Source organism: Antennarius striatus, chromosome 13 (assembly GCF_040054535.1).
Source record: "Antennarius striatus isolate MH-2024 chromosome 13, ASM4005453v1, whole genome shotgun sequence".
Taxonomy (NCBI): Eukaryota; Metazoa; Chordata; class Actinopteri; order Lophiiformes; family Antennariidae; genus Antennarius; species Antennarius striatus.
The window spans coordinates 2397422-2422750 of NC_090788.1; the positions used below are offsets into that span (position 1 = coordinate 2397422).

Sequence of the window (25329 nt, forward strand, 5' to 3'; positions counted from 1 at the left end):
GGTAATATCATTTTGTGTATTTGCAGACTGGCGGTGAGTGGGTGTGAGTCAGAGTCAGGTCAGACGTTGTTTTTCCCTTTCAATAATGTTTTTCATGCCGATACGGTTTTTCTTCATTGTTGTTTCTAATTCCAAAATGCATAATCTGTGAGTTTGCAAGAATGTTTGACGGTGAACATTCACGGCCAACTTCCTGCGTTGGCCTTTGTCTAATCAATTTAATTTAGTTACATCAGTGTAACATATCAGGGATCTCCTTTTTCAACAGGGCTACCTGTTGCAAGTCTCTAAGAATGCCCTTGCCTTGAGTCAATGATGTCTAAAAGTAGAGTTGACCTCAACTGTGGCCAAAGAAGTGACTTTAAATTGCTTGGTAAGCAATTACCAAGCTTTTTATTTCCTATGAAGTCAATCAAGTCTTCTTTGTCGAAGGACAAGAAAGACTTGTCCCAGACAGAGGCAGCCCAGACGCTCTTTATCCCCAGTCCAGGGGTGGTCCATCTCAGGTGAGGCACAACAATACTTGGGAACTTAAGCCAGTAAGAGAACCTCTAAAAATTGTGGCACAGTCTCATTCTTTGTGGTCAAATGTGTCAGTGGAAAAGCTTGATAAATTGCCAGGGGGTGTGAACCCCCTACGGACAGCTGGCAACCTGTTGTACTGGTGTACCTCAGTCAGACATGGTCAACGTCAGCCACAGCGTTGGACAATGGTGAGATTAAATGTGATGAAATCACTATAACTGATGATGATGTGCAACTTAGATCGAAAGAAAATCTATTTACATTTAAATCCTGCTCAAAACATGTTAGACGGCGCTACCATTGGGTTTTTATTCCTCCTACTTGGAGGCACGAAAGGTGGACTTTCTAAGAAATGCAGAAATTGACACATCATTTCTTCAAGCTCGACTGAATGTTTCGTCAGGAAGACAATTTCTTCGCATACTTGGGCCACAGTTTATTCCTCACACCATCATTCAAGCTTGCATGTTCAGTCTTCATTTCCTGCTGTCATTGTCTGCGGCTGTCAGTTGCAGTATCGGCCGTTCTCATCAGCTGGTCATATCCATCCAATCGCGCAGTGACACAGTTTCATTGTTAGCCAATTATATTGCTGCTGTCGATTTAAATTAAGTTTTCTCTGCATCATTACAGCCGGCCTTCAAAGATTCAACTCCATTAGTCTGATCAGTCTCAGCAGAGTCATCAGCCACCACCACCGCCTGTGTTTACCACGCTTTGGTTTTCAACTCGTCAGCTTTAGAGGGTAATAATGAGACTGAAATGACTCAAGAATATTCTCCTAGATAGAGAATTGCTGTATTTTGTTATTTATCTCAAAAGTGATCATGTTAGGGTTACAATTTTGGTATTATAAATGATAGAAGTCATAAGTAACACGCAACAGGGAAATAGTCCACCTAAATAATTCCAATGTATAAAATACCTTCTTAAGAGCCAGGAAGGATTCAAAACAACTTTAGTTTTAGGAAGCGATGGGATTGCACTTCTTCCTCGTAACGTTTTACACCAGCAATTTTGCTTCCACTCAAGTGCAATTTCAGCAAACTAAGAGCGCTTGCTGTCTGAATAGGATGTTTTGGTACACTTTGCACCTCTGGAAGACATGTTGGATGCCACTTAAAGAGCTAAAGGTGATTTGTGGACAAACTCCTATGTGCTTTAATAGAGAAGTGTATAGAAAGCAGGAAGTTGGTGGAGAGCAACAGGGTCTCTAAACATGGCGCCGGCCCACAATAAAGGCCAGCGCCGGTAAAGGAGCAGGAGAAAGAACTCAATTATTGTGGAAGCAGCAGCCTACAAACAACAGCAGTGCTGAGTCTCGTTCCACGGCAAGAGGAAAACCCTGATGGTTGTGTTTTCCAGCGCCTTGAAGTAAGAGCAGCGGCGAGACTTAGAGCGCTACAGACCGAATTCTTTTTGCTGTTAACATTGTTAGTGTCAACCAGTCTCACAGTGTTCTCCATCACTTTAGGGTCACAATACTCTGGAATCAGATGCATTAGAGGCGATGCTAGCCACAGCTGCATTTGTTCTGGCTGTCAAACAGGGGGTGTGTTGCTATGTGGGGGTGTCACGTGGAGCTCTATCACTCGATTACGAAGCCTTAATGCGCCGTTTGGGATCTTGTGTTGATATTGTGGCTGGATTTTAACTTTTAATAATATGAAAACAAAATTCTTGACATATGGGATGCGGAAAACATTTATTTCACGACGGAATTTTTGGTATGGCGGACAGATTTTGTTAACATTGTTTGAGTTGACCATGATGCATTATTCTAGCACAAGAAATATGGTGGTTTACCAGTTTTAGAACAAAACTAACATATCTAAAAATAGTTTTAATGCTGAGGAGGACCAAAGATGTGTGTAATTTGGTTCATTCGGACTGGAACACAGTATGTTATTTTAATTCTGACCCAATCAGTGTTTGTGCACATGGTGATGCTTCAACTTGCATGTTTTCTTATGACCAGCAGGGGGCGACTCCCGTGGTTTCAAAAATGAGCATATGAGAAAATAACTTCATTTATTCAGCAAAATGACTGTCATCCAGTGAGTTAATGGTAAAATCCATGGCAAAATCAAACACTGACGAAGAAAGCTACCAAATTAGCTTGTGCTAATGTAGGGTTCCACATTCCGGATGAGCGTGCATGATGACACCCCCAACACACACTTCACAGCTTCTCTTCAGGTAAACGCATGCCTGCTGGTGGTAGTGTAAGGATGTGTGTGTGTGTGTGTGTGTGTGTGTGTGTGTGTGTATGGTGGAGCGTCATACTGTACGAGAGTCAGTTTCTGACAGCTCGGCCACAAACATCCTCTTCCCATTAGCGAGGCACAAGGTTCGACCCGATTGGCTGTTGAATTTCAGATGACATTAGTGATGCGGGGGCCCTCGGACACATCAAAGTCATCAGAAGAGTGGCTCTAAATGGATGGGAGCCTTCTACGGTCTTAATGGCGGCTGTTCTTTTTGTGGTGCAGGGCTTTTAGTTGCCCGAGTGTTGCATTACCGTGTTTATATTTGTCTTTTTCTCACCGTGGGGCGGTGGCAGGGGGATAAGAGGAGGGGGTTGAGCAGCTCTCACCACCAAGCTTTGTTGTTCAGGCCCAGAGAGAGAGAGAGACGCGCAAAAAGCCCGCTACAACTACACTACTAGAATATTTATGATTCACCATCTGATTACAGACACACAAAAATCCTTTGTCTTAGCGTCGTAACTCCTAATCTTTCTCTTAACAGTCACTCCAACACAAGTCTCACTTTCTAATTTAAATACTCCACTCTGTATGCAAATCTCCAAATATCTCAAATTGGAACACTTTGTCACTCAAAGTTTATTGAGGCTGTTTAGCGTCTAATTTAAGCTCCCGACCAATCCCGAAGCCCGAGGTTTTTTTGCTGCTGAGTTGCAGTCCGGCTCTATTAAGCGTCTTCCATCCTGAATGATCTATTTGACGAAAGAGATTATTAAAAAAAAAAAAAAAAAAAAGGGTGGCGGAAAATAGAGAGTGACGCCGCGCTGTTAGCACAGAATAACAGCTGTTAATATAGCAGGCGGTGGTAAGTTGTTCCACCGGCTTCAATGGTACCTCTGTTGTTTTATTGCACTCATCATTAGCGCGGCGGCTCTGTGGCTGTAAATAACATGCATTCAGTCGGTGTCTGTCAGGCATTGAGAGTCCCTTTTCCCTCCCTACATAAGAAAGAAGCCTTTTCACTCTGCTAATTCCCTCTGACAAAAGCCGCCAAATAATTTCTCTGCAGGCTCAGGGTGTACCAAAAGTGATAGTGAAGTAATTTTGGCTCGTGAAAATGAGCATATTATTAGGGGTGTAATGTCCTGCAGGGATAAAATGTTATTGCTATTGACAGTGTAAAAAAACAAAAACAGGTGAAGACATTTTACAGGAGAATAACAGGGAGGATATCAACAGGAAGCGTAGAGAAGATGAAACTGTAGGTGGAAGCAGTCAACAGAAAAACATAAATATAAAAGAACATTAGAAGTAAAAAAAAAAAAAAGAGCGGATAAAAATGGTTCTGACTTGACTGACGTTGGCGGTGAAATCCACAGGCAGATGCGTGATGTGCACTCAATAAAAATAAATAAAAAATGGATTTGACCTGACATGAACATGTAATGAAATTACTACACGGACTCTGGATCCATATGTCTAATAATAAAATCCAATGATTCCACGGCGCTGATGTTGGAGGTTTTACCGTTAAAATTAAATCAGGTATAGAGAATGGAGCGAGTTCACCCCAACCCCCCCCCAAAAAAAAAAACAATCACACTCTGCCACAAGTCAATATCATAAATGATTTTTGGATTATTTATGATTATTTTTGTAATCTTGTAATCTACAATGTCTGGGCGTTGTAGCTTTCAGAAACAGTCTCTCTAATGCATTTCTATTTTTATAAATGTGGGAGAAAACGTAGTTGAAGTGATGCAAAACGCATCTGTAAAGATGCAACGTGATAAAATCTTTACATAATGTGACAATAATAAAGAGGATTTGACCTCTGGGGCTTCTTGGGTACATGCAGCTGCTGAGAGCGTGGAACATAATCTATAGGATTTTTTTTCAGGTGATAGGTAATAACTATTTGACTGATGATCTCAGTCAATAGTCGCCAATCATTGGGGGGTAGAAAGGGATAAACTCATAAAATCAATCAGGGGTTGAAGGGTCAAGGATGTTTACATACCGTAGACATAGAGGATGTAGTCATCGAAAGACTCCCCCACCGAGTTGGCGGCCATGCAGCGGTAGGTTCCGTTGTAGGACTTGTTTAGATTCTCGATGAACAGATCGGCGCCGGTGATGACGGCGTGGGACGGCACATCGTCGTCCACCTTGACCCAGTTGACCCGCTGGGGCCTGGATTGAAGACAAGAGGAGGCGGCGGTTGAGGTCGACACGGACGAGGTCGGATTTCCAGACAGTGAGAGTGAAGCAGGAAGTGATTGATAATGCGATTGTTTTCCCGAACAAAACAGTTTTGAAAGGACTATCATTACCCCCGTACGAGCGTCGATGTTCTTTTCCACCCCAGAAGATGAAATTATAGGGCAAAAAAAATTTCCCCAAGCTTGACAAAAGCTCTCCAGCCTCAATCAAACTTTGCCGTGTTTCAGCAGTGTTTTGATTGGCTGTGGCTCAGCAGCTTGGGGTTAGGGCTTGTGGGTCATCCGCTGATTACAGGATTGTTAGCAGAATAACTCAAAGTTCTCAACGGAGTTTAATAAAAGTACGTCGAACGGCTTTGCCTTTGGAATGGAAAAGAAGTGATTAGATTTTGAGATTATGATTGAAGGAGCGGCTCTAGGGAGACTTTCACAGTCTTGGTGGTGGAATGTCTTCTTGTATCTCCTATATGTTTCATCCTCGACCTGAAATCTTCCAGGTTCTGCCCTTGATTTTGTACAATCAGCTTAAAAAAAGGGATGAATACCACTAAACAGCGCGCGTACTTATCTGGAGGGTCTTCACACTTGAAGAACGTCGCCAAATCCAAAGAAACTGAATGAATTGAACTTTACAAGGGCTAATCAAAGAGAGATAAGACATAAAAACAACAAAACCACATATATACTATGATTATATTTGCCATTTATGTACAGGTAAAAAACCAACAATAACCGTGCAGCAGCTTTGTCTTCAAATTGCAGGCTTTCCAAACGCGTTCCGCGACGAGACGTCGCTTGTGTAGGTGGGCGCCTACCAAGCGTCTGTGATTGTTCTCGTTTCTATCTTGACTGCAGTTTATATCTGGGTGACAGATTCCATTTTTATGACAATGAGCTCTGAGCCACCAAGGGTGGAGAGGGAAAAAAAAAAGACAAAACGCTTCTATTTTGCCGGTGAAACTTCCAATGGCCGCAGCCGAGCTGTAGTGTTATTTCCCCTGAGCGAGCGCTGATGGTCTCTCTTGTTGCATTTTTTTTGTTTTTTTGTTGTTGTTGTTGTGCCGTTTTAACTTGTTTCCCTCCATTTGAAAACATCTGGTGTGGAGGGAACAGGCAAATTGAGGAGAGAGGGGGGGGGGGCGGAAAGACGAGGCAAAAATACCAGGGAAAAGAAAATATGAAAACAGCGGTTGGCGTTCAATAGCAAACAAACAAACAAACAAACAAGACCAAAAAGTGAATTTAATGGCTGTGGCGGATGGCCTGAAACGGAGAAGGTTCTATTCTAGCATCTATTAGAAGATCAAACGAATACATAAATAATAATAACATATATATATATATATATATATATATATATATATGTATGTATGTATGTATATAGACATACATTTTGTGTTTCGATGGAGTGAGATACGTGACCTGGAGCGTTTTAGTTGCTATAGGTGGATGGGATGTGTGCGAGAAAGGGGGGAATAGTGCATGTGTTGAAGGAAGATAGAGGATGGTTGAAGGAGCGCGGATGAGGCTGCAAGGAGAGAGGAAGAGGAAGGCCTGTTGAATACAAATGGCTCCCTGCAAGCCGAGCCGCCCCCCCCCCCCCCCCCCCCTTTGCGCGATCTGCTGGTAATGACGGCACAAACTCTCAGCAGCTCTAATGAAAATGACTTCCTGGTTCAATGTATTGATTGTGGTTTTTTTTTTTTCATCTTTATGAAATGAAAACAGGCAGCGAGCGAGAAGAGACACACGAAAAGTTATAAAAGTTTTTTTTTTTTTTAGACAATCAGGATGAACATATTATTGACGATGTGAGGACGGATTGATCTTTAGTTCAATTGGGGTTTAAGGTCAAGTCAAAGTCCAGCATCGCCCACCTCCCCCACCCCCCCGCACATAAAACACAACACATCCCGACACACCGATCTATGTAGATTGTAGATTCACTTCTACATCTACCTGCTTGGGCAAACCTTGTTGGCAGAAGGAGATAAAACTGCTCCGGGACTAAATAAAATTCAACCGTGGTTTAAAATTACAACCTACACTTCATCACAACAATGCACACATTTCCTTGTAAAGATTATATCACCTTTGGTGCATACATCATCCTGGAAATAAGGTGGATTGCAGCTGCAGATCCCCAACCAACACGTCCTTGTTTTTGCAGAGGGACGAGTCAGACCAATTCTCAACCTCCCTGACTGAGACGAGGTAATGAGGTAATCAAGACAGTCCCGGGCCGTAAGAATGGTCCGGCTGTTTGCATGTTTAAAGGTCAAGACATCGGTTGACAGGCCTCTTCGATGTCCCGCGGAGGTTGTGGACGGCCCCCGTGGATCGGTCGATCAAGACGGTCGTTTGGATTGTCAGGAACAAAAAAAATTATCGGCGCATCACACAGTTGGTTATCTCGGGGAAACCGTTTTCAACTGAACCGGAAAGAGATTTCTGTTCTGTTGTCGAGTCAAATTGTTCGGTTTTTTTTTTTAGGAAGAGCTTCACGTGCTTCTGGATGTAAATTAAAAGCCGCACGACTATCACCATCATTAATACCGTCTCCTGCTCTGCCCTCCATCGATGAAAGGGTGATAATTAAACACCTACTCAAAATATGGTCCGGCGATGTGAGTCGGACCCACAACTAGTTTGAAAGTCTCGGAAAAGAAACTAACGGCCGTTCAATTACGTAAAAAAACTTGAGAAATGACCGTCAGTAATTTGGGTCAGAAATGTTTCTCCATCAAATCCACCTTCACTCCCTGATTTCCCAGTGAGGACACTGGTTTGTGGAGCTGGTGAGACTCTAAGGTAGAGATTGCCGGTCACTTTTCTAGGTTTTTCACCGGGCAGGATAGGATATATAAGATAGGGATACCAAACATTCTTTGTGGCATTCGGAGGAGACCCTGTGCCGATAATCTTGTTTTTTTCCGCAATCCTTTCAAACTCTGACAAGAGAGCACAGAGATTGAAAACCTCTGCCACGGCCATGACATTTGGAAGAGTTTGCAGAGGAGGTTCATTCTAACTTTTTATAGAGACATGCTCCTGCTTCGCTCTAAATCCAATCACCACGACGGTGCAAAATGGTCCGTCTGTGGTTAAAATTTCATGCTAAAATGCTCCTTTTTTTTTTGCATAATCCTGCTAACAAACAGGAGCAAGTCATTTTTAATCACTGGTATGAACTGGTATTTGTTCATCCAGCAAAGAAAATGCCATTTTATTATATACTGGGTAAACAAGGAGAATAATATATTATTAATATAAATCAGAGAGGAAAGAATTAAGGAAACATCCCTGAGGTTAATCCCAGAGAAGTTAATGATCCAGTTTAATCTTGACACCATTGGTTAACAACAAACTCCAATGGGGGAAGCAATTGGTTGCATTACGAAAGTAAAAAAAACCAAACCAAAACATAAAATACCTGAAAACATCTCACTCCGAGTGCATCGGGATTGAATTAAATTGTTTTTTAAAAAAAAGAAGCCACATCTAACTGGGTGATTTTATTCAGTTTAATATGAGTTTCCTTTACTACAGGAGTAAAAAACTTACCTGTGATGAATGCTAGAGGTGCAGCTCATGACAGAATGTAAAACTTAAGCATGTTTTCAATCCTTTCGGGAATACCCTTACAATTTTTCTTACATCGACTTAAACTAAATTGCTGCTCTTTGTAAAGTTGTCAAGATGAGCAGCGAGTTTGTATTCCCTCTCTGCATTCTCTTCATTTCAGCGTCTGGAATTACCTACCGAGAAATGTTCAGAGTAATCTAAGAAAATGGTGCGCTAGTCTGAACCGAAGTGTTTAACGGCTAAAGTTTAGAGGTCTGTCGGCTCCGACGGGATTGGAACCATCAACCCGACAGCAGTGAACGATGTTATTCTACCTGCTGAGCTGTAGAAACTCCTTTTCTGACAACATGACAAAACATAGAAATGTGGCTTGCCCGCCTATGGCGCATTCATAATTGGTTAAAACCCCGAAGCCAATCAAGATGGAGTATCTCGACTTTGTGTGTGTGTGTGTGTGTGTGTGTCATACTGGGGTTTGCCTTTGGCCTGGCACGTCAGTTCCAGGTTCTCTCCTTCCCTGGTCAGACCCTGAGGGAATTCCACCACGATCTTTACCTCTGGTTTATCTGAAAAGGACAAAACAGAAGAAATAAAAACTAGACGACACAACACACACACGATACAGACAGAACTTTTTCATATCTGACGATTCGCTGCAGAAGAGAACCTATTTAGTCTATTTTAAGGACTCACACACTCTCTACATCACTGCCACGTTTGTATTCAGTGGTGCTGCTTCAGAACATCAAGGTTGTGCCTAGTCTTTTTTTTACACACATCCTCAGGTTCTACAGCAAACTGCCGCCGCTGCTCAGGCACAGCACAGAATTAGTGTGAAGCATTAGTCGAATGTTGATAGCTGATGCTTCTCCATTAGGGCCCCCCGGCAGGACGAGGAGCTTCCGCTCATATTCACAGAGATAATTCAACCTTTCTCCTAATGTTATTACCCCAGCAGATATGATCACATCCACTCCATCCAGTCCAGCTTTACCTGCCACGGCCGTAATCTGTCAGCAAGCAAGTGCTTGACGTAGATCTTAAAATAAATGTCCTGCATTTGTAGGACATTTCCTGCTTGTTTAATCGTAAGAGCATCGACTTTTTGGGGTTTTCACTACTTTTAGACCAGATCGGTTTGAGGAATAAAAGAAGAAACAATAATTTAGACCCTGGATATCATGTGTCTACATTCTAGAAATCTTTTTTTTTTTCCTGAATATCTTTTCCCGCATTGAATCAGTCTGGTTGGATCTACCTTGGGCAACAATATTGATGGAATTTTAAATAGACCTAAAACTAAAACACAAGTCGACGCTCTGGGGGAATGATAAACGCGGCGCTGTGCTAGGATCACAAGTTATCTGACAAAAAGCCGCTACACAAAGCAGAGAGGGCACCGCCGAAGAAACCGAGGCAGCTTGAATGATGTTTTGACAAATTACTATGGTACATTGACAGCTGAAGCCGCGCTATTCTTTTGCAACCATGGAGTCTCAATTGTTCCCAGTCCATTGACCGTTGCTGCTGTTATCTTTTTGTCATCTTAGTGTGAGAGAACTTGTTTTGTTTTTTTAAAATCCAGCACTGAAACGTAAATGTTTTATTCAGTGCATTATCTGCTTTAAGGAATGAATTCAAGTCGGTAAGTAAGACAAGAAGAAACTCAAAAGAAAGTCCAGGTTTGACTTTGCAACGATTAAACCTTTAAATGCTTTAAAAAACAGCAGCTGTGTGTTGGCTAGTGACTCCATGCGAGTGGTTTACTTTAAAAGCATCATGGATGATGAAAAAGACTTATTTTTAATTAACTTCTTATAATCTAGGTTTGAGGTAAAAAAAAAAAAATCAAAGCAAGGGATTTTAATTATTTTTTGCCTTTGTTAAAGATGTAAAAAAAAAACCCTATATATTTAGCATCAAAAGCAAGATGGGAAAAGATTTTTTTTTTTTATTAAAGCAATGCATAATTTGCGTCTTCGCCCTGAACACCGCTGCGATCGCCGCACCTCCCACCAGCTTGTTTATTCTAAGATGTTATTCTGATGAAGTTTTGAAGACGCCGCAGATAAACGCTCGAGTGCAGTCATCTCACACTGGGATTGATTGCTGAGCCACAATGATGCAATTACAGACTTCTAATTCCGATGCCATTGATTCTTTTTCTTTTGACATTTTGTAGCCCAAACACGCCATTCGGCGTCGGCGCTTCTAATCGGCCTGGAAACCGGATGAGGGCCCTTGGGCTTGGTGAGTTATGATTCCAAAGCCGGTGGTAAATTTCCGCGCCGCTGTCCGACCTTCTAGGCAACAAAACAACACGTGTCCGACCATCCATCTGTCTAAATCCCACCCTGTCAGTGTCTGACTCTCTTTTGTCGGTTGATGGACAGCAGTTGGGCGAAAAGCCGAGTCGGCTGCTCAGAGTGCACGAAGCGGCTTCAGACAGCAGCCTTTTAGTTTTGTTTCCACTCCAGGTGCTTACATGGCAACCTGCAACTTTTTTTTTTTCTCCTTCGCCCGCAACGTTATATTCGACCTTGTCATCCCTCAGCAGTAAACATGAAGGACGCCCCGGCGTCTGTAGGCTATTTTGATAGCCCCTGAGTAGTTATGGTGCAGCTTTCTCTGATGGAAAAAACACACACTCGGCACTGACAGATGTGGATACTGTCTGCCACTTCAGCAGAAATGAAATAGTATCCAGCGTATGCAAGAGGGCCGTTATCATTATGCTAACTGAATTATTTGCTTCATTGTGTGCCTCACCTCATAAGCACTCAAGACAGCGCTATCCATCTCTCCGCAGCCAGCTGACCTTAGGGAAAACAACCGAGCAACGGAGCAAAACAGCTTGCTTAGCTTATACACATAAACATTACAGGCTTATTTAATTACGCTGTCCTCTGACAAAGGCCTCATTTTGCCCGTTTCTCTCTACACAATGCCTTCCATTCCGCTCACAAATTGCCCACACAGAGAGTGATTGAAATGTAAATCATCTCGTATATATCTCGGTAATCTGTAAACAAACTTGCTGCGGAAACTGAGAAGCAATGGCAAAAAAGTCGGCTTTATATTACGGCTGCTGTCGTTTCTAATTTACCGGAAAAGGAACTGATTTGTACAGTAACTGGATTATTATACGGGTCGGAGGAAAGGATTGTGTAATTTGGTAATAAAGTATGTGGAATGCATATGCAGGCATCTCATTCTGAACATGGTATTCGCTTCCGGACGATACGCATCATCATTCAATAGTTTGGAATCACCCAGCATGGAGATGGGTTTTTTTTTAGTAACGGTTATTTAACAACAAAATTTGGACTCATTCGCATCTGAAAATATTTTTTTACATTCCCCCCCAAAAAATATTTTAATGATTTAAGTTTATGTCCCAAAAACTGTCGTGTGGTAGGGTAGAAAATTAGTTTTCACATGTAAAACTTTCACATTTTGAAATAGTTTTCAGTCCAATGAAGCTATTCTTTACTATTTTGAAAATTCAAAGATTGGTTAATTTTAAGAAAAGCTATATAGGCTTTTACTAAAAGCAACACTTCCTGTTCCAGCATGTTGGAGTCATTATTTTGCACTTGATGTTGAAACAACAACCTGTTTTTACTTAAAACTGCACAGATTCTGATGCTAAACTTCCAATTTCTTAAATAAACAACTGGGGGATTTTTTTTACATTCCCATTAAACTGTTGCTCATGCATCTTTGATTTCCTCTGTTGGACCACTGAACCATTCACAAACTGTATATATGAACCCCCCCCCCCGCACAAAATTACACCCATTTGTTGTATTCTTGCAGGAAAGATCACAAACATCGAAATTCTCTTGAGAAACCTAAAAACACAAACATGCATTTATTTAAAACAAAAAAACCCAACATATTTGTAACAGCGTCACATAAATAAATTCATTACAGGGCACGACAAAGTCTTATAATTTCTTTGTGTGTGACCCATTAGTTTGTTGTGCTTTCTTTAACTGAACACAAATTGAAGTTGTCCAGGATTTATCCAGCGCCGCGAGCGTTAATTGGCAGGACTGTTGACACTTGAAAATAGAGACCGCCTCGGCGAAGTGTGAGAATAAATGGTTTGAATTCAGGATTCTACATAATTAGAGAAAAGCTGAATTATTTTTTTTTTTTTTCAAATTTATCGTTCAGAATATTCTAGTAAGAGGTTTTATTGAAGAAGAATGGGGCATTATTAATACAGACAAACTTTAAACTAAATTCTTGTGAAATCCAGAACTAGATGTCCGTTTGTTGTCTATCAAAGTAAAAGTCGAGCAGCGGCCCCCACCTGACGTGGGTCAGGTTGGGGGCGGGGGCGCTATCCTTTATCAGAGGCCAACAAAATGCCATGCTGCCTCTGCAGATGAGCTCATCTCCTCTTCCTGCTTGGGCAGACAAAAAGGTCAGATAGGTACAATTTTTATTCTTTTATTTTATTCTGCTCGGACATTCCTGAGGCCAAACGCACACGAGGTTAGAGACGCTTCAAATACGGAGATGTCAAACTCTGTGTGATAAAGGGAGAGCATTTCATTTACTCTGCTGAGGAAGGCTATTTTTTTTTTTTCGTTTAAGACCTGCGATCTGAAGACGGTGATGCACTTGTGTACCCACTGTAATCTCCTAATCAGTATTTTCGTTTCGGTGACGACATATCTTTCAATCAGCTGCACCAATAATCCAGACATTTGCAAATGTGACAAGTTAGAAATGATTATAATAATAATAATAATAATAATAATAATAAGATGGTAAGTTTAAAAGACTGTTATGTGGAGATTTATAATAAGATGATCATTTAGTTAAGAGAAATGAAATATATTTAATGTGTTTTGAAAATGGGCTAAAAACATTAAAAACTCAGATATGTTGAAGGGTTAAAAAGTCAAAACGCTAAAGAGTCTAATTAATTCTTTTTATTGTTAAAAGTCAAGACATATCAATGTTATCGTTGTTCATCAGTGCTGTCTTGATCCGATCGATTGCTTGAGTCTTGATATGTATTCAGGAGATTCGCGGCACTTTTTCCCGCAGGGCAGTAAAGACGTTACTGACTGGAAATATCTCTCGTCACATTTGGGATTATTTCGCCCCCTCATTGAAGGGTGTAACACAAACACAACAACATTTAAACATTTTATGTCCATTCTGGACCTGATGTCTCAGATTTGACCTTTAATTGCTTTCTTTTCATTTTCTGTGGTTATCCGGTAAAAGGCGATACATAAGGACTTTTCTGGTAGCATCCACACTTCAGAAAGTCTCAATGCATTTGCAAATACCCAAAAGTTTCTTCATGGTTCTTCCCAGACACCCGCTCCGCCGAGCCGTGACCCGAACCATCTCGGATGCAGAGACGATAGACTGTACTCCACAGGAAGTAGCTTCTAGCTGGAGCTTTTTCTCTGACCAGCAGCGCACAGATATATGTTTGAGTTTAACGCCACGAGTCTTGACTTTGTAAACTTTCAAAACTCAAAGTGCACTGCTCCTCTTTTGCATACTTTTGTCCTGATAACAACAGTCGGAGACACGACTGCGAAACAAGGACAATGAAAACACAGGAACGTATCTTGTAATATGAAATCAACAGCAAGAGAAACCGAGTCGTATTGTGATGCCTCCTAATGATTATGGAGGATAAAAAGCAAAAAAAAAAAAAAAAAAAAGGCAAGTCATTCATAAATTACATCATTTTCATTTAATTAGTGGAGATGCAGCAGTGCTCTCCTCCGTTCCCCTTGACTTATTTTCATCTGTTCGTGAGGATGAGTTCCTTTCCGTGACACCGCCACACACACATGTCAGACACCAAAAGTTTCTAGTTGGGAAAAGGAGCAAATTTATGCCATTTAATTAGTGGGAGATGGAACAGTTTTCTCTCTCGCAGTCCAGATTCTCTCTAGCAGTTAAGTTGATGAGACACTTGAGAAAGGAAAAGAGAAAAAAAAACCCCAAAAAAACCTACTTGCATAATGAAACTCAAAACTCCCGATGAGCAGAAACACTCACATTGCACCTCCAGGTATCTCTGTGCTTGGAAATCCTTGACGGCGGGGTGGTCCACGATGCAGACCACGGGCAGGCCGTCGTCCTCCTTACCCACGGTGAACATCAGCCGGCTGGTTACCGTGTACATCTTGTCGTAGGTCAGCTCCACTCTGGGCTTGCCTATAGGAACGGTACACACAATTAAACACAGGAACTTCTTCGACCATTGAAAAGATGCTCCTTAGCGAGTGTAAATATTAGCTTAGATCCATCCCAAAATGGTAAATGTCACTAGTCTGTGAAACCGAGATTGAATTAGACCAGCAGGTACAATCGGATCCTCCAGGAGGCGCTGTAAAGCCCAACTTGCTGCAAACACAATCCAGAGCTGGAACTTGGTTATTGGGAAGTCCTCAACCCAAGACGAGGAATGCAAGAAAACAAAAAATACACAAATATGTACGTCATTCCAGGAGATTGCAACGGTTCTCTAAGAAGCCATCAAACATCCACAGCTGAGACCTCAGCAAGGTTGCAGCGATTTGGAGGCGATCCAAGCTGAGATTAGATGAGAAAAGCCTATTGTCATTTTACACTTCCTGCTCAAGGAGGGACATTGGTGTCTTTATTGTGTCCTCTCCACTCTGTACATTGTTTTCCTCCTCTGAGCACACGGTAGAGACACCAACACCTCTGAATCAAAGCCTTTATGAGAGGAGTGATCTGGCGAATGGAAGAAATCTTCACAAATGGAAGATTTCAAGGTAATCAAGACGCACTTAACATCTAATACGATGAAAAAGTAAACCAAAAGAACGCGTCTTCACCCTGCGGTAGATGGTGAGAGCTCCTTACTCTTAACACCGAATGGTGAAGGTCAATGAATGAACACTAGAGGGCGACACTGCTGTAACGTGTCATGGTTCTTTGGTCATTGCAAATAAACAAAGGAAGAAACCTGTAATAAAAAAAAAAAGTTTTATTACAGGTTTATTACGCGTGTCTGGACCAAGGAAAGAAAGCAGATGTAGAGAAAAAGAAAGAGTGGAGGATCTGTTGGAGGATGTGAATCTATCGTCCTCCCTGCTCCAGTCTGTCAGAAGATCTTAAATTTTGATCTCTAATATGTCATGTTAGAAGTTAGACTTGAGAAGCAAAAGGTGAAACGTTGGTATTTGCTTTAAACTAACAACACTGGCCGTTCCCATCATTAAAACAACTCTCCGTAGTTTGCTGTTTGGTCGGCTTCCTGCTTCAGGGCTCGATCGATTTTTTTTTTTTTTTTTTTTTTTTTTTTTTACAGGGTTTTCCACACTAAACATATTTAATATAAATAGAAGAAAAAAAGCTCAAGAGGTTTAGGCCAGCTTCACTAAAGGAAACATGAAGACATTCCAATGTTTTTGATCTTTAAATCTTGTTTGAAATTATTACCAAAATCATTGTGTTGAAAAGCTCTTTATGCAAACTCCAATCCTCTAGCTGTACTTTACGAGTCTAAAAAGTCTGTGCGGGGGGGGGGGGGTTACTTTACTTACTTTACTTCACAATAATAAAGCTGAAACCTTGGCAATCAAGAATGTTGGATAAAAAATAAAAATAAATAAAAAATCTTTTATTATTTGTAAGGTCTCCAGTACTTGGCTGCAAACGCAAGTACTTTCTTCCACTGACCTTGAACATTGTGTAGACGTGAATTGAGGCGCGTGTCCTTGAGGATGGTCAGGGAAGGTGAATCAGCGAACAATTGCCTGCTGTCAGGGGCTACTATGCAACCGTGAATCACTCATTAGTCTTTATGAAGCCAGATTTATTGTGTAACCACCTTTTGCACAGCACCGCCGGATCTGAATCCCACATAGCAACGCTCCTCTGATGAGCGTCTTGCTCTGTAATATCTCACACACACACACACAACGTGTTCTCTAGAAGCGATGAAGAGGATGCCTCATCACGGTCATACAAAATAAAAGAGAGAGAGAGAGAGCGTTGCAGACGGGACTGAGAAGACCTGCTAAGAGAGATTGATTATCTTTATCCTTTTTGTCCTACTTCCTAACAGTATGCTGCACAAGTGTGTTTGCGTCCCATCAATAAAGCAAATACTGAACACACACGAAAAGTGAACCAGCCTGCCAGGAGAAAACGCAGGTAAGGGAGAAAAACCTGTCTTAATATGAGGAGTTGCATATATTAGCTCTTTTTTTCTTTTTTTTTTGCAGTAAATACATTTTCTACCCACTCCTGTGCGGCGCAGCCACAGCGGTGATACCATCAATGTGGGGACATCTGTCTCCTCGGGATGCTGGGGAAGCAAACTGGTGCGATGAGCTCGCTCTAAAAGGAACAGGTTGTCATGAATAAACACACCACTACAGGCTTCACGTTCATGAAAGCTACAGAAACGGGAACCTGATGGCATCTGCTTCACCCCCCCACCCCCCAACCAAAAAAAGTAAAGATTTTTTTAGATGTCTGAAACAGCAGCGAGGAGACATTTTGATTTATATCCCGGGTTTCGCGAACTCTAGCTTTACAATGTAGGAAATAATGGTAAAATTAAAATGTTTAGTCCAAAACCTACAAAAAAAGTGAGTATATTACAATAAGTCATTGTAAACTTTTGGATTTATCTTAATGCATTCTGTTCATATTATGCAAGTTTGCTAAAAACAACTTTTTTATCTTTAAAAATGGACTTTCTGATCCTCTAACAGGGATGGAGGTATCGTCGCCTCAACAGGCATTTGTGCTCGATGGAGAGAAAACAAATTAATCCTGTTGTGCATGAGAACTGACCATTCCCCGTGGGAAAACAGGGGTGGGTGATGGGGGGACACACGACAGGTTGGTCTGAATAAGATGGGACGTCTGACAACGATTCAAATGCGCTGCATCAAATACGAATCTGCTGAGACATCTTGAGGTCAACGTAACCGATGCGTAAAAAGCTCACGACTTGATTGTTTCTCATAAGCCGACACACTTTGAGGACAAAACAGAAGGAGGTAGACGCAGTCGACCTGCACCAACACCCCACAAAGCCAGATAATCACATTCTGTCATATCCAAGCAGCAGTATGTAGTAGATTAGGGTAAGTCTTACAGTTATATAAAGCTAATTTAAGGTTGGATGCAGGTGCGATTACCGGACAACAGCAAAGAAGCAGGCTGGAAATTTTTAGATATAATCACTTCTTGCATAATATTTTAACCTGCATCAGTTAAATGGAGGCAAGGCTTAGCTAGGAGGCCAAATAAGATGCTTCAGATTGAAGCATCTTTAAATGATGACTTGCTGCCTTGTATAACTATAAAATATAACCTAATTCTAGGGTGAAGCCATCATGGTGGTGCGTTCAGGTGCAATGGTTTAATGGGGAAACTGAGCTGCCTTGGTGGATGTCTGTCTGGTTCATAAAGCAGTTTTTTTCTCTCTCTCTGGCATAGTATTTATTAATGAAGAGGAGATAATGGTCTTCCTCTTCTGACCACAAACGCCAACTCTTTCCGGACCATTAGCCGGCGGTGAGGTCTGGAAAAAAACTGGATGTCACAGTTTGAGTTGGCGAGTCAAATTTTGCATGGATGTTGTCACCCTGCTGCAGACGGGCTATTTCATTGGAAGGAATGGTTATGTTGCGAGTTTGCCATGGTGACCAGACCATAATAACACCGCGGACAGCTTGTTGCGTGAATTTATTTTATGGATGTACAAAGATTGGCCCCATTCTCCACACACATAAAAACAACCGTGGTTGGAGTTTTGCGTGAAAAATAATAATAAAAATAATCTCAGATTAACCAATCCGATGAGACTCCTGATTGGATTTTTAAAAATGATGACTAGGCAACTTTAACTGGAAAAACTGAAGTGTCATTTAAGGGATTTTCTTGAACACCCCCCCCCCCCATACGTCCCATGACTGTTATAGTTTAACTGCATTTTTAGAGAACAGGAGGGCGTATTTAAATAAAATATACGCGTCTCCACCTCATTCTATCCAATCCGCCCAAAATATTCCTCCATCCATTCGCAGTTTTCCATGCTGGGGGAGCAGTGGGGTAATTGAAATCATCCTGTGGATTTCTCATAAGACTGGAGGCTAACGGTTCCTCTGTTCCCCGTCAGTCGGTGAAGCGTCCTATATCGAGCCCCCCCCCACCACCTCCCCCGACTCCCTTTTCTTTTGTCTTCAAAGAACAGAGCCGATGGACTGCACTGATGGATGCTGCACTGCTGCTACATCTTTCTTCATGATTTTCACTGCAGTCCAGAAGATATCAGCGACGGGACGTTTGCTAAATAAATCACCACACGACACGATAACGGTAAAAAAGGGGGGATGAGATAATAGTGAGATAATGAGCCTCCAGGAGATGCTTGGATATATATTGGCAAGCATGACAATTGCAGCCTTAAACTGATATTTAAGAGAGCCTCAAGGTAATCAAGTTAAAATCAGGCGACTTTAAGGTAGACGTATGTCTGAGGCGACACAAGAAACCCCCTGTCCTCCTCAGGATTTCTGTCTCCAGCTTTCAGGTTTTACTCCTGCAGGGTCGACAAAACAACCGTGGAGTCACTTGAAATAGTTTAGTAAAAAAAATTAAGCATTTAAGTGGCAGTTAACTAGCACAACATTGTCAACAAGAGCGATATTGTTGAAATGCCAAGAGTCGTCAGACGCAGTTAAAGTTGAATTTGCCCCAAAAAAAAGAAAAAAGAAAAAAAAAAGGTGGCTTTTTTTATAAGTGGGCCACGATTGTTTTTAGGCTGTTTCACTGGTGATAAAAACAAATTGCACGCTCTGAATTTCTGTGTTTTGCCGGGGCAATAAATTGGATCTGTCAATTGTGCAATGCCAACGCATGTCGAGCTGTTTCTGCAAATGTCCTGACAAGTGTAAGAGGAAAAATAAAAATAAAAAAAATAACAGGGCGAAGGGGTTGAGGGGCATTTATTGTTGTGCAAATACCTTTTTCTGTTAACTAAAAAAAAAAAAAAAAAAAAAGCCAAACAGACAACCTTTGAAAGCTCAGTTAAAGTTAGAGCGACTATTCAACGGTGAAAGGAAATACCACTAAAAGCAAAAGCAAAAGCTGCTGAATGGAGACGGGTTTTTGTGGTAAGATCCCACTAAAAGCGACAAAGAAGAGCCGGTCAGTATTTCATAATGGCCATTTGATATAAATTATACATCTTAGCTAATACGTTTAAATGCACAAACACTTAATGTAGACTGATTATCGTCAAACCCCATCTGAAAATGTCCAAAAACATTTGTATAGAGTCGTCATGTGATGTTATGATGGTGCTATGCTAGTCTGTTGTTAGCCAGTGTGATAAAGAATTAGATTTACTATCATAATATTTCTTTCATTTTGAAAGATTGTAGATTGTAAAACTGCCATAAAAAAATCTGTCTAGGCGCAAAACTGCCAGCAAATATTTCTTTATCTCCAAAATTCTGGATAGAAAATTGGATTAAAAGTAAAATAATAACCGGAGAAAAATAATCAGTTGTAAAAGTGTGAAACAATTCCATTAATAGAAGAACACTTGATGCACATTAGCTCTGTACTCGATTGACTGGTTATCTTTTCTTCATGAACTGAGTGACTACAGGAGATTATCTATAAGCCGGTCAACTGGAATTACGTTAGAGAAACATTTGACAGAATGTCAACAGTCAATGTTATCTCAATCCCTGACTTTTGCTGCTTTGCTATCAGATTTGAGCCGTCCGCTGCAAGCAGTGCAGAGGTGAAGCCTTCGACACGGCTTCTTATTAGGACCTTTGTTTCAAAGTGTTTAGAAAGCTGCCTGTTTGGGCTCTGAGGTAGAGCCGCCTGGCAGGAGGCCTGTTCACCCCCCCAGCTCTGCTCAGACTTCTGAGGCTCAGCTCTCCTTTGATGAAAGCATGAAAGTTGTCACAGTGACAACAGGCTCTGGCCACCGCTGCACATCCACATCGCTCCAGTGGAGACGATTCAAAGTTCCAGCAGAGTCCAGTTCATTTAAAAGGCAACAGCATTGATTCAGCCATTAAATACAGACAGGGAGAGAGAGAAACCCGGCTCTGAAAATGGTTCGTTTAATGGTGCAGACTCAGAAGATGCATACATGTGCAGAGAAACGAGTATTAATCAGCAAGAAAAATACAGAGAATGAGAACAAAATGACAACAAAGTAGGTTTTTTTTTTTATGGTACACTTCCTTTTATATTGGAATATCTTTAAGAACTAAACATTGTTGATTTGTGCAGCAGATTAAATGCACAAGTAGATCTACCGTGTAATTCGCTGCACACCTAAATCACCTCCACCGAATAGCAGCTGAAAAGTCCCCACCCCCTCCCCCTGAAAATTCATAAATTAAAATAAGCAAGAAAGTGAATTAAATGTTCAAGTTCCGGGTGAATTTTAATCTCGTCTACGTCTAATAGTTGCAATTGTTGAAAAAAAAGTTAACAAATGTCATAACAGTTTCCGTCACCGCTCACTTTCAACATTAGAAACCCTTCTCCCAGGCTTTGTGGTTCGACTTTAAAAAGCCGAATCGCAACGAATACCGGGGGGAGTTGGCAGGTAAATAACATTCCGGGGGTTCACAGTCAGGAGAAAATGTGGGCAGGATCAACAAAACATTTGAAGGTGTAATTCTTTTTCCTTTTGTTTGCCTTCATGTGGCATTTATTCATGTCTTTTCAAAGAATGGAGAAGCGTATGCTCGGGAGGAGTTTTTATTCACCCTATAAGTGACACACGCTGGGCCCCCCCCCCCACTTTTTTTTTTTTTTCCCCGCTTCATGAAAACATACTCTGGTGTCAAACAGAGGCGTGCTTCGTGCAGATAAGCAATCAAAAAAAAAAAAAGTAGATGAACGAGCAAATATTTAACTTTGGTCTCCTGCACCACAACCGGAGTCGTATCGTGTCAGACGGAGGGAAATATCCTGATTGATGATTGCGATTTTTTTCCATTTTGTGCGCACAGTCGGCCTTACCTGGAAGCTCTTTATCTCCCTTCATCCATCTGATGGTGGCGGCGGGCTTACTGCTCATGGCGGTGCAGGTCATCTCCGTCTCATTGCCCTCTCTCAGGACCTCATCGCGGGCCTCGATGATGGGGTTACCTGGAGGAACTGCGCACAAATACAACACCTTAAAACACTTGGAGGAGAACGGCGTACTTCACCTCGACGCGATGCGAGCAGACAGGAGACGCGCCGAACGCGAGCATCTGGAATTAGCATAGCTCGCTATTAATGGATTTTAAAGGCGGGAATTACCATAATCCAGGTCGCCATGATGGCTGCGATACATCTGTTTCAAAGGGTTTCATTCATTGTAGATATTCTTTCAAGCATGCATGACTACATTTAACAAACACGTGAAATATCTAACAATAGACGTGTCAAACAAATATTATGTCAAGTCTTTAAAAAGAAAACATGATCAAACCAACGCTTTCTCATTTTTTTTGCAACACCGTCATGGAAGATATGTTGTCATACAAATGATTTCAATTAAAATGCAACTTTTTTTGTTGCTGTTTTTTTTTAAATTCCATCTTTATGATATTAAGTATAACAACACAGCAAAGGCAACTACACTTTGATGCTCAGGCCTGGCTGTAATAAGATATTATCGTATTTCTCGTTTCACAGAATGGAATTAGATGAAGATGATGAATTTGTGAAACAAATTAAACAAATTCACATTGAAATAAGCTGTTACACCAAATATGCTTCCAAAGAAGTGTATCAGCAATAATGAAAAATGTGCAATAATAAAATAATAATAATAATAAATAATAAAAATAATAAATAAAACAATAATAATAATAATAATAATAATAATAATAATAATAATAAAATAATAATAAGAAATAAATAATAATAATAATAATAAAATAATAATAAGAAATAAATAATAATAAAAATAATAATAACTAATAATAAATAATTCTAATAAAATTATAAACTAATAAAAAAGTGCAATAATGAAAAATTATCTCTGGATTTCCATACTTTTACCTATACTGACTGTATCTGAGCTTGTTAAAACAACATCATCATTTGATGATGCACATTCCTGTCGCTGTCACCCCCCCCCCCCCCACAATGCTGATAATAGTAATGTGTTAGCGTGTGTTTTGTTCCTCATACTTAAAACCGTGATGTCGGCGTAGGCTTCCTGTGGGGGGTCCGTGTACAGCTGACAAACATATCGACCCTCGTCCGACAGCGAGACGTTGGACAGCGACACCCGCAGCTCGTTGTCTGAGAAGTTCACCAGCTGGAAGCGAGCGTCTTTCAGTGCTGTGGGGGGGGGGACAAACACAAGAGAGTTTGTGGTTTAGGTGATTTAACGTAAACACGTTCTTCATCGGATCCAAACACGTATATATTCGTATTCAAATCCTTCCTCTGCGATTGCCGAGTTTAGGGTCCCGTCATCTTTTGGGGGGATGAGGCACGTGTACGCTCATCCGTTCTGACAGGTTTTTTTTGCATCAAGTCTTCAAACGTGCTTCAAAGAACTTTGAGAAAGTTAGAAAAAAAACAACAACACAATTTAATTAGTCGACAACAAATCACAACGCGAATCAAAGCGACGTGACAGGAGGAGCGGTGAGGAGACGGAAAAAAAAGGGCGGCGGGGGGGGGGACGGAATCAAAAGCGCGAGACGGAATTTTTACACGTTCGTAACTCCGTTACGAACGGAGTTACGGTTTCGATGCGACGGCGTGGCGTTCCTTCGACCCCCGCAGAACCGACAACTGATCCATTTCTCCATCCGCAGCCGCTCTCCTCTGGTCTTACCTCGTCCGCCTGCCTACCTAAGCGCCCCATCAGCTGTAATGTACAATGACAGCATGTAGTTAAGATGAAAGTCTACCTGTCTCCATCTCCCTCTTTGATGTGCTGATACTCTCCTCTGATTGGCAGCGACTCCAGGCTCTTTGCACTCTGCATTCTCTTAGTATAGATCTGTGTACTCATCCTCTGGCTCTGCTGCTGCTTTTCTTTAAAACATGAAAAAACGGAGAGAAAAAGATCCGACGCAGACGAGACGGTGGAGGAAAACCAACGGGCGACGTTACGTCTTCACAGAGGAGGGAGCTGGAGAGGAAGACGCTCATCACGCTGTGCGGTCGTACGGCGTCGGTATCCATGTTTAAGAGCGAAAACATGGAGCGAATGAAATAATGGAGAAAGAAAAAGAGCGGGAAACTACGCCAGGGGAGAGGCGAGAATACTAATCAACCACAATTGATTTTGCGCATCATTAAACAAGAACATCAGACGGGGTTTTAAGTGATGCCATTAAAGCTGCCTAGAGACGAGGGTGTTTTTTGTTGTTACATTAAGAAAAAAAAAAAGTCTGAAACTCAGCGTTTATGCTTTACATTTTGGACTCTAAAAGCGCTCCGATCTTAATGTGTCGACATCTACTCCCTGATTCCATCTTTGATTATCCCAACAGGAAGTTCAACTCCACGACAACCACCCAAGAAGTATACGTGAAGCTGTACCAAAAAAAGTTTGAGCGAGTTCATCTTGTAAATGCAGCGTACAAGAGGGTCGTTTCACGCAGATGCATCGTTCTTCCTCACAAAACGGTCAATTTAGTGCCGCTCTTGGTGTCTTTTATCCCAGCAGAGTGAAACCCGTATTGTGGCACATGAATAATATGCACCTAATTAGTGTGGCTCATTCAAAAGCCTTGTTAGCCCTCATTACAATGAGAGGTCAGACTCTAATCCTAATGATTTAATTGAATTAAATGATCCAGGATTTATACATTACAATGCAGATGCAGCAAAAGAAAGAGCAGATCCTGTTTTCAGAAGCAGAGAGAATGGCTTTTTGTGATAGAGATAAGGCACATCAGTAAATGACACCGGGCGGTTTTAATGCTGGCGGCAGTGTCTAAATCATCTGATACAAACAGTATTGATAAGGCAGAAGATATAACAGCTACTAATTTCGTAGTAGACGATTCCAGGAGATCGAAGATCTTGTCAAGCAAAGGCGTTCAACGCAAACGCCGTAAGGCAAATCGTGATGCTGAGAGATTTAAGCTTAAGCATTGTGTGGGAGGAAGAGACATTGATTCCGAGTTAATATCTTTAATCATAAAGGGTTTACTTGTTGCTAGGTTGCTAAGGGCGACGCAGTGGATGCAGCTTCAAACATCGCTCACCTTGTGTTTTATAAATGTTCAGTCGATAAAAATTACGCTCAGGTCACCAAACGAAGAAGAACAGGTTAGCAGTGAGGAGGATAACATGAAGGTATCAATATATATTCATAATGACTGAATATAACATTTAGAGCGATGCAAACATTGAATCTTCATGACATTGCATCTCCATCACCTTTGACCCCCACTCTCTTTGCTGTCTGGATCTTAGGTATCTCTTCAGTGACTATCATGATGCTCATCAACACATGGCAGCGGCTGCTGCAACAGTTTTGAGTGGTGAGGGGTGTGTTTACATCACTCGTACGCTCTTTACATCATCTAAATGTTAATATCTTGTTAAAGCTGCTTCTATAGGAGCCTCTTATAAAAACCTGTTAAAAACTCTTCTAAAAACTTGTTTGGTGCCGTTATCCTCACTTGAGCTTCTCTGTGGATGCATGCCGATGAAGTTTTGCTATTTAAAAGAAAAACTTTATAGATACCCTTTGCTACAAGCAGGACAAAGACTGTTATTTTGTCTTTTTTTCATCATTTTGACATAAACTG

General features: G+C 41.3%; 1 protein-coding gene across 3 annotated transcripts in view; it reads right to left on the reverse strand.

Annotated features, from left to right (window-relative positions):
- The window catches only part of cadm1a (cell adhesion molecule 1a), a 287497-nt gene that overhangs the window by 21945 nt on the left and 240223 nt on the right, over positions 1-25329 (reverse strand). For all 3 annotated transcript variants that reach the window (XM_068331131.1, XM_068331132.1, XM_068331130.1), the window contains 5 exons: positions 22739-22891; positions 21575-21712; positions 14585-14743; positions 9009-9105; positions 4753-4925 (listed from right to left, as the gene is read on the reverse strand). In XM_068331131.1, the coding sequence (XP_068187232.1) occupies positions 4753-4925; positions 9009-9105; positions 14585-14743; positions 21575-21712; positions 22739-22891 (720 nt within the window). The remainder of the gene's footprint in view (positions 1-4752; positions 4926-9008; positions 9106-14584; positions 14744-21574; positions 21713-22738; positions 22892-25329) is intronic.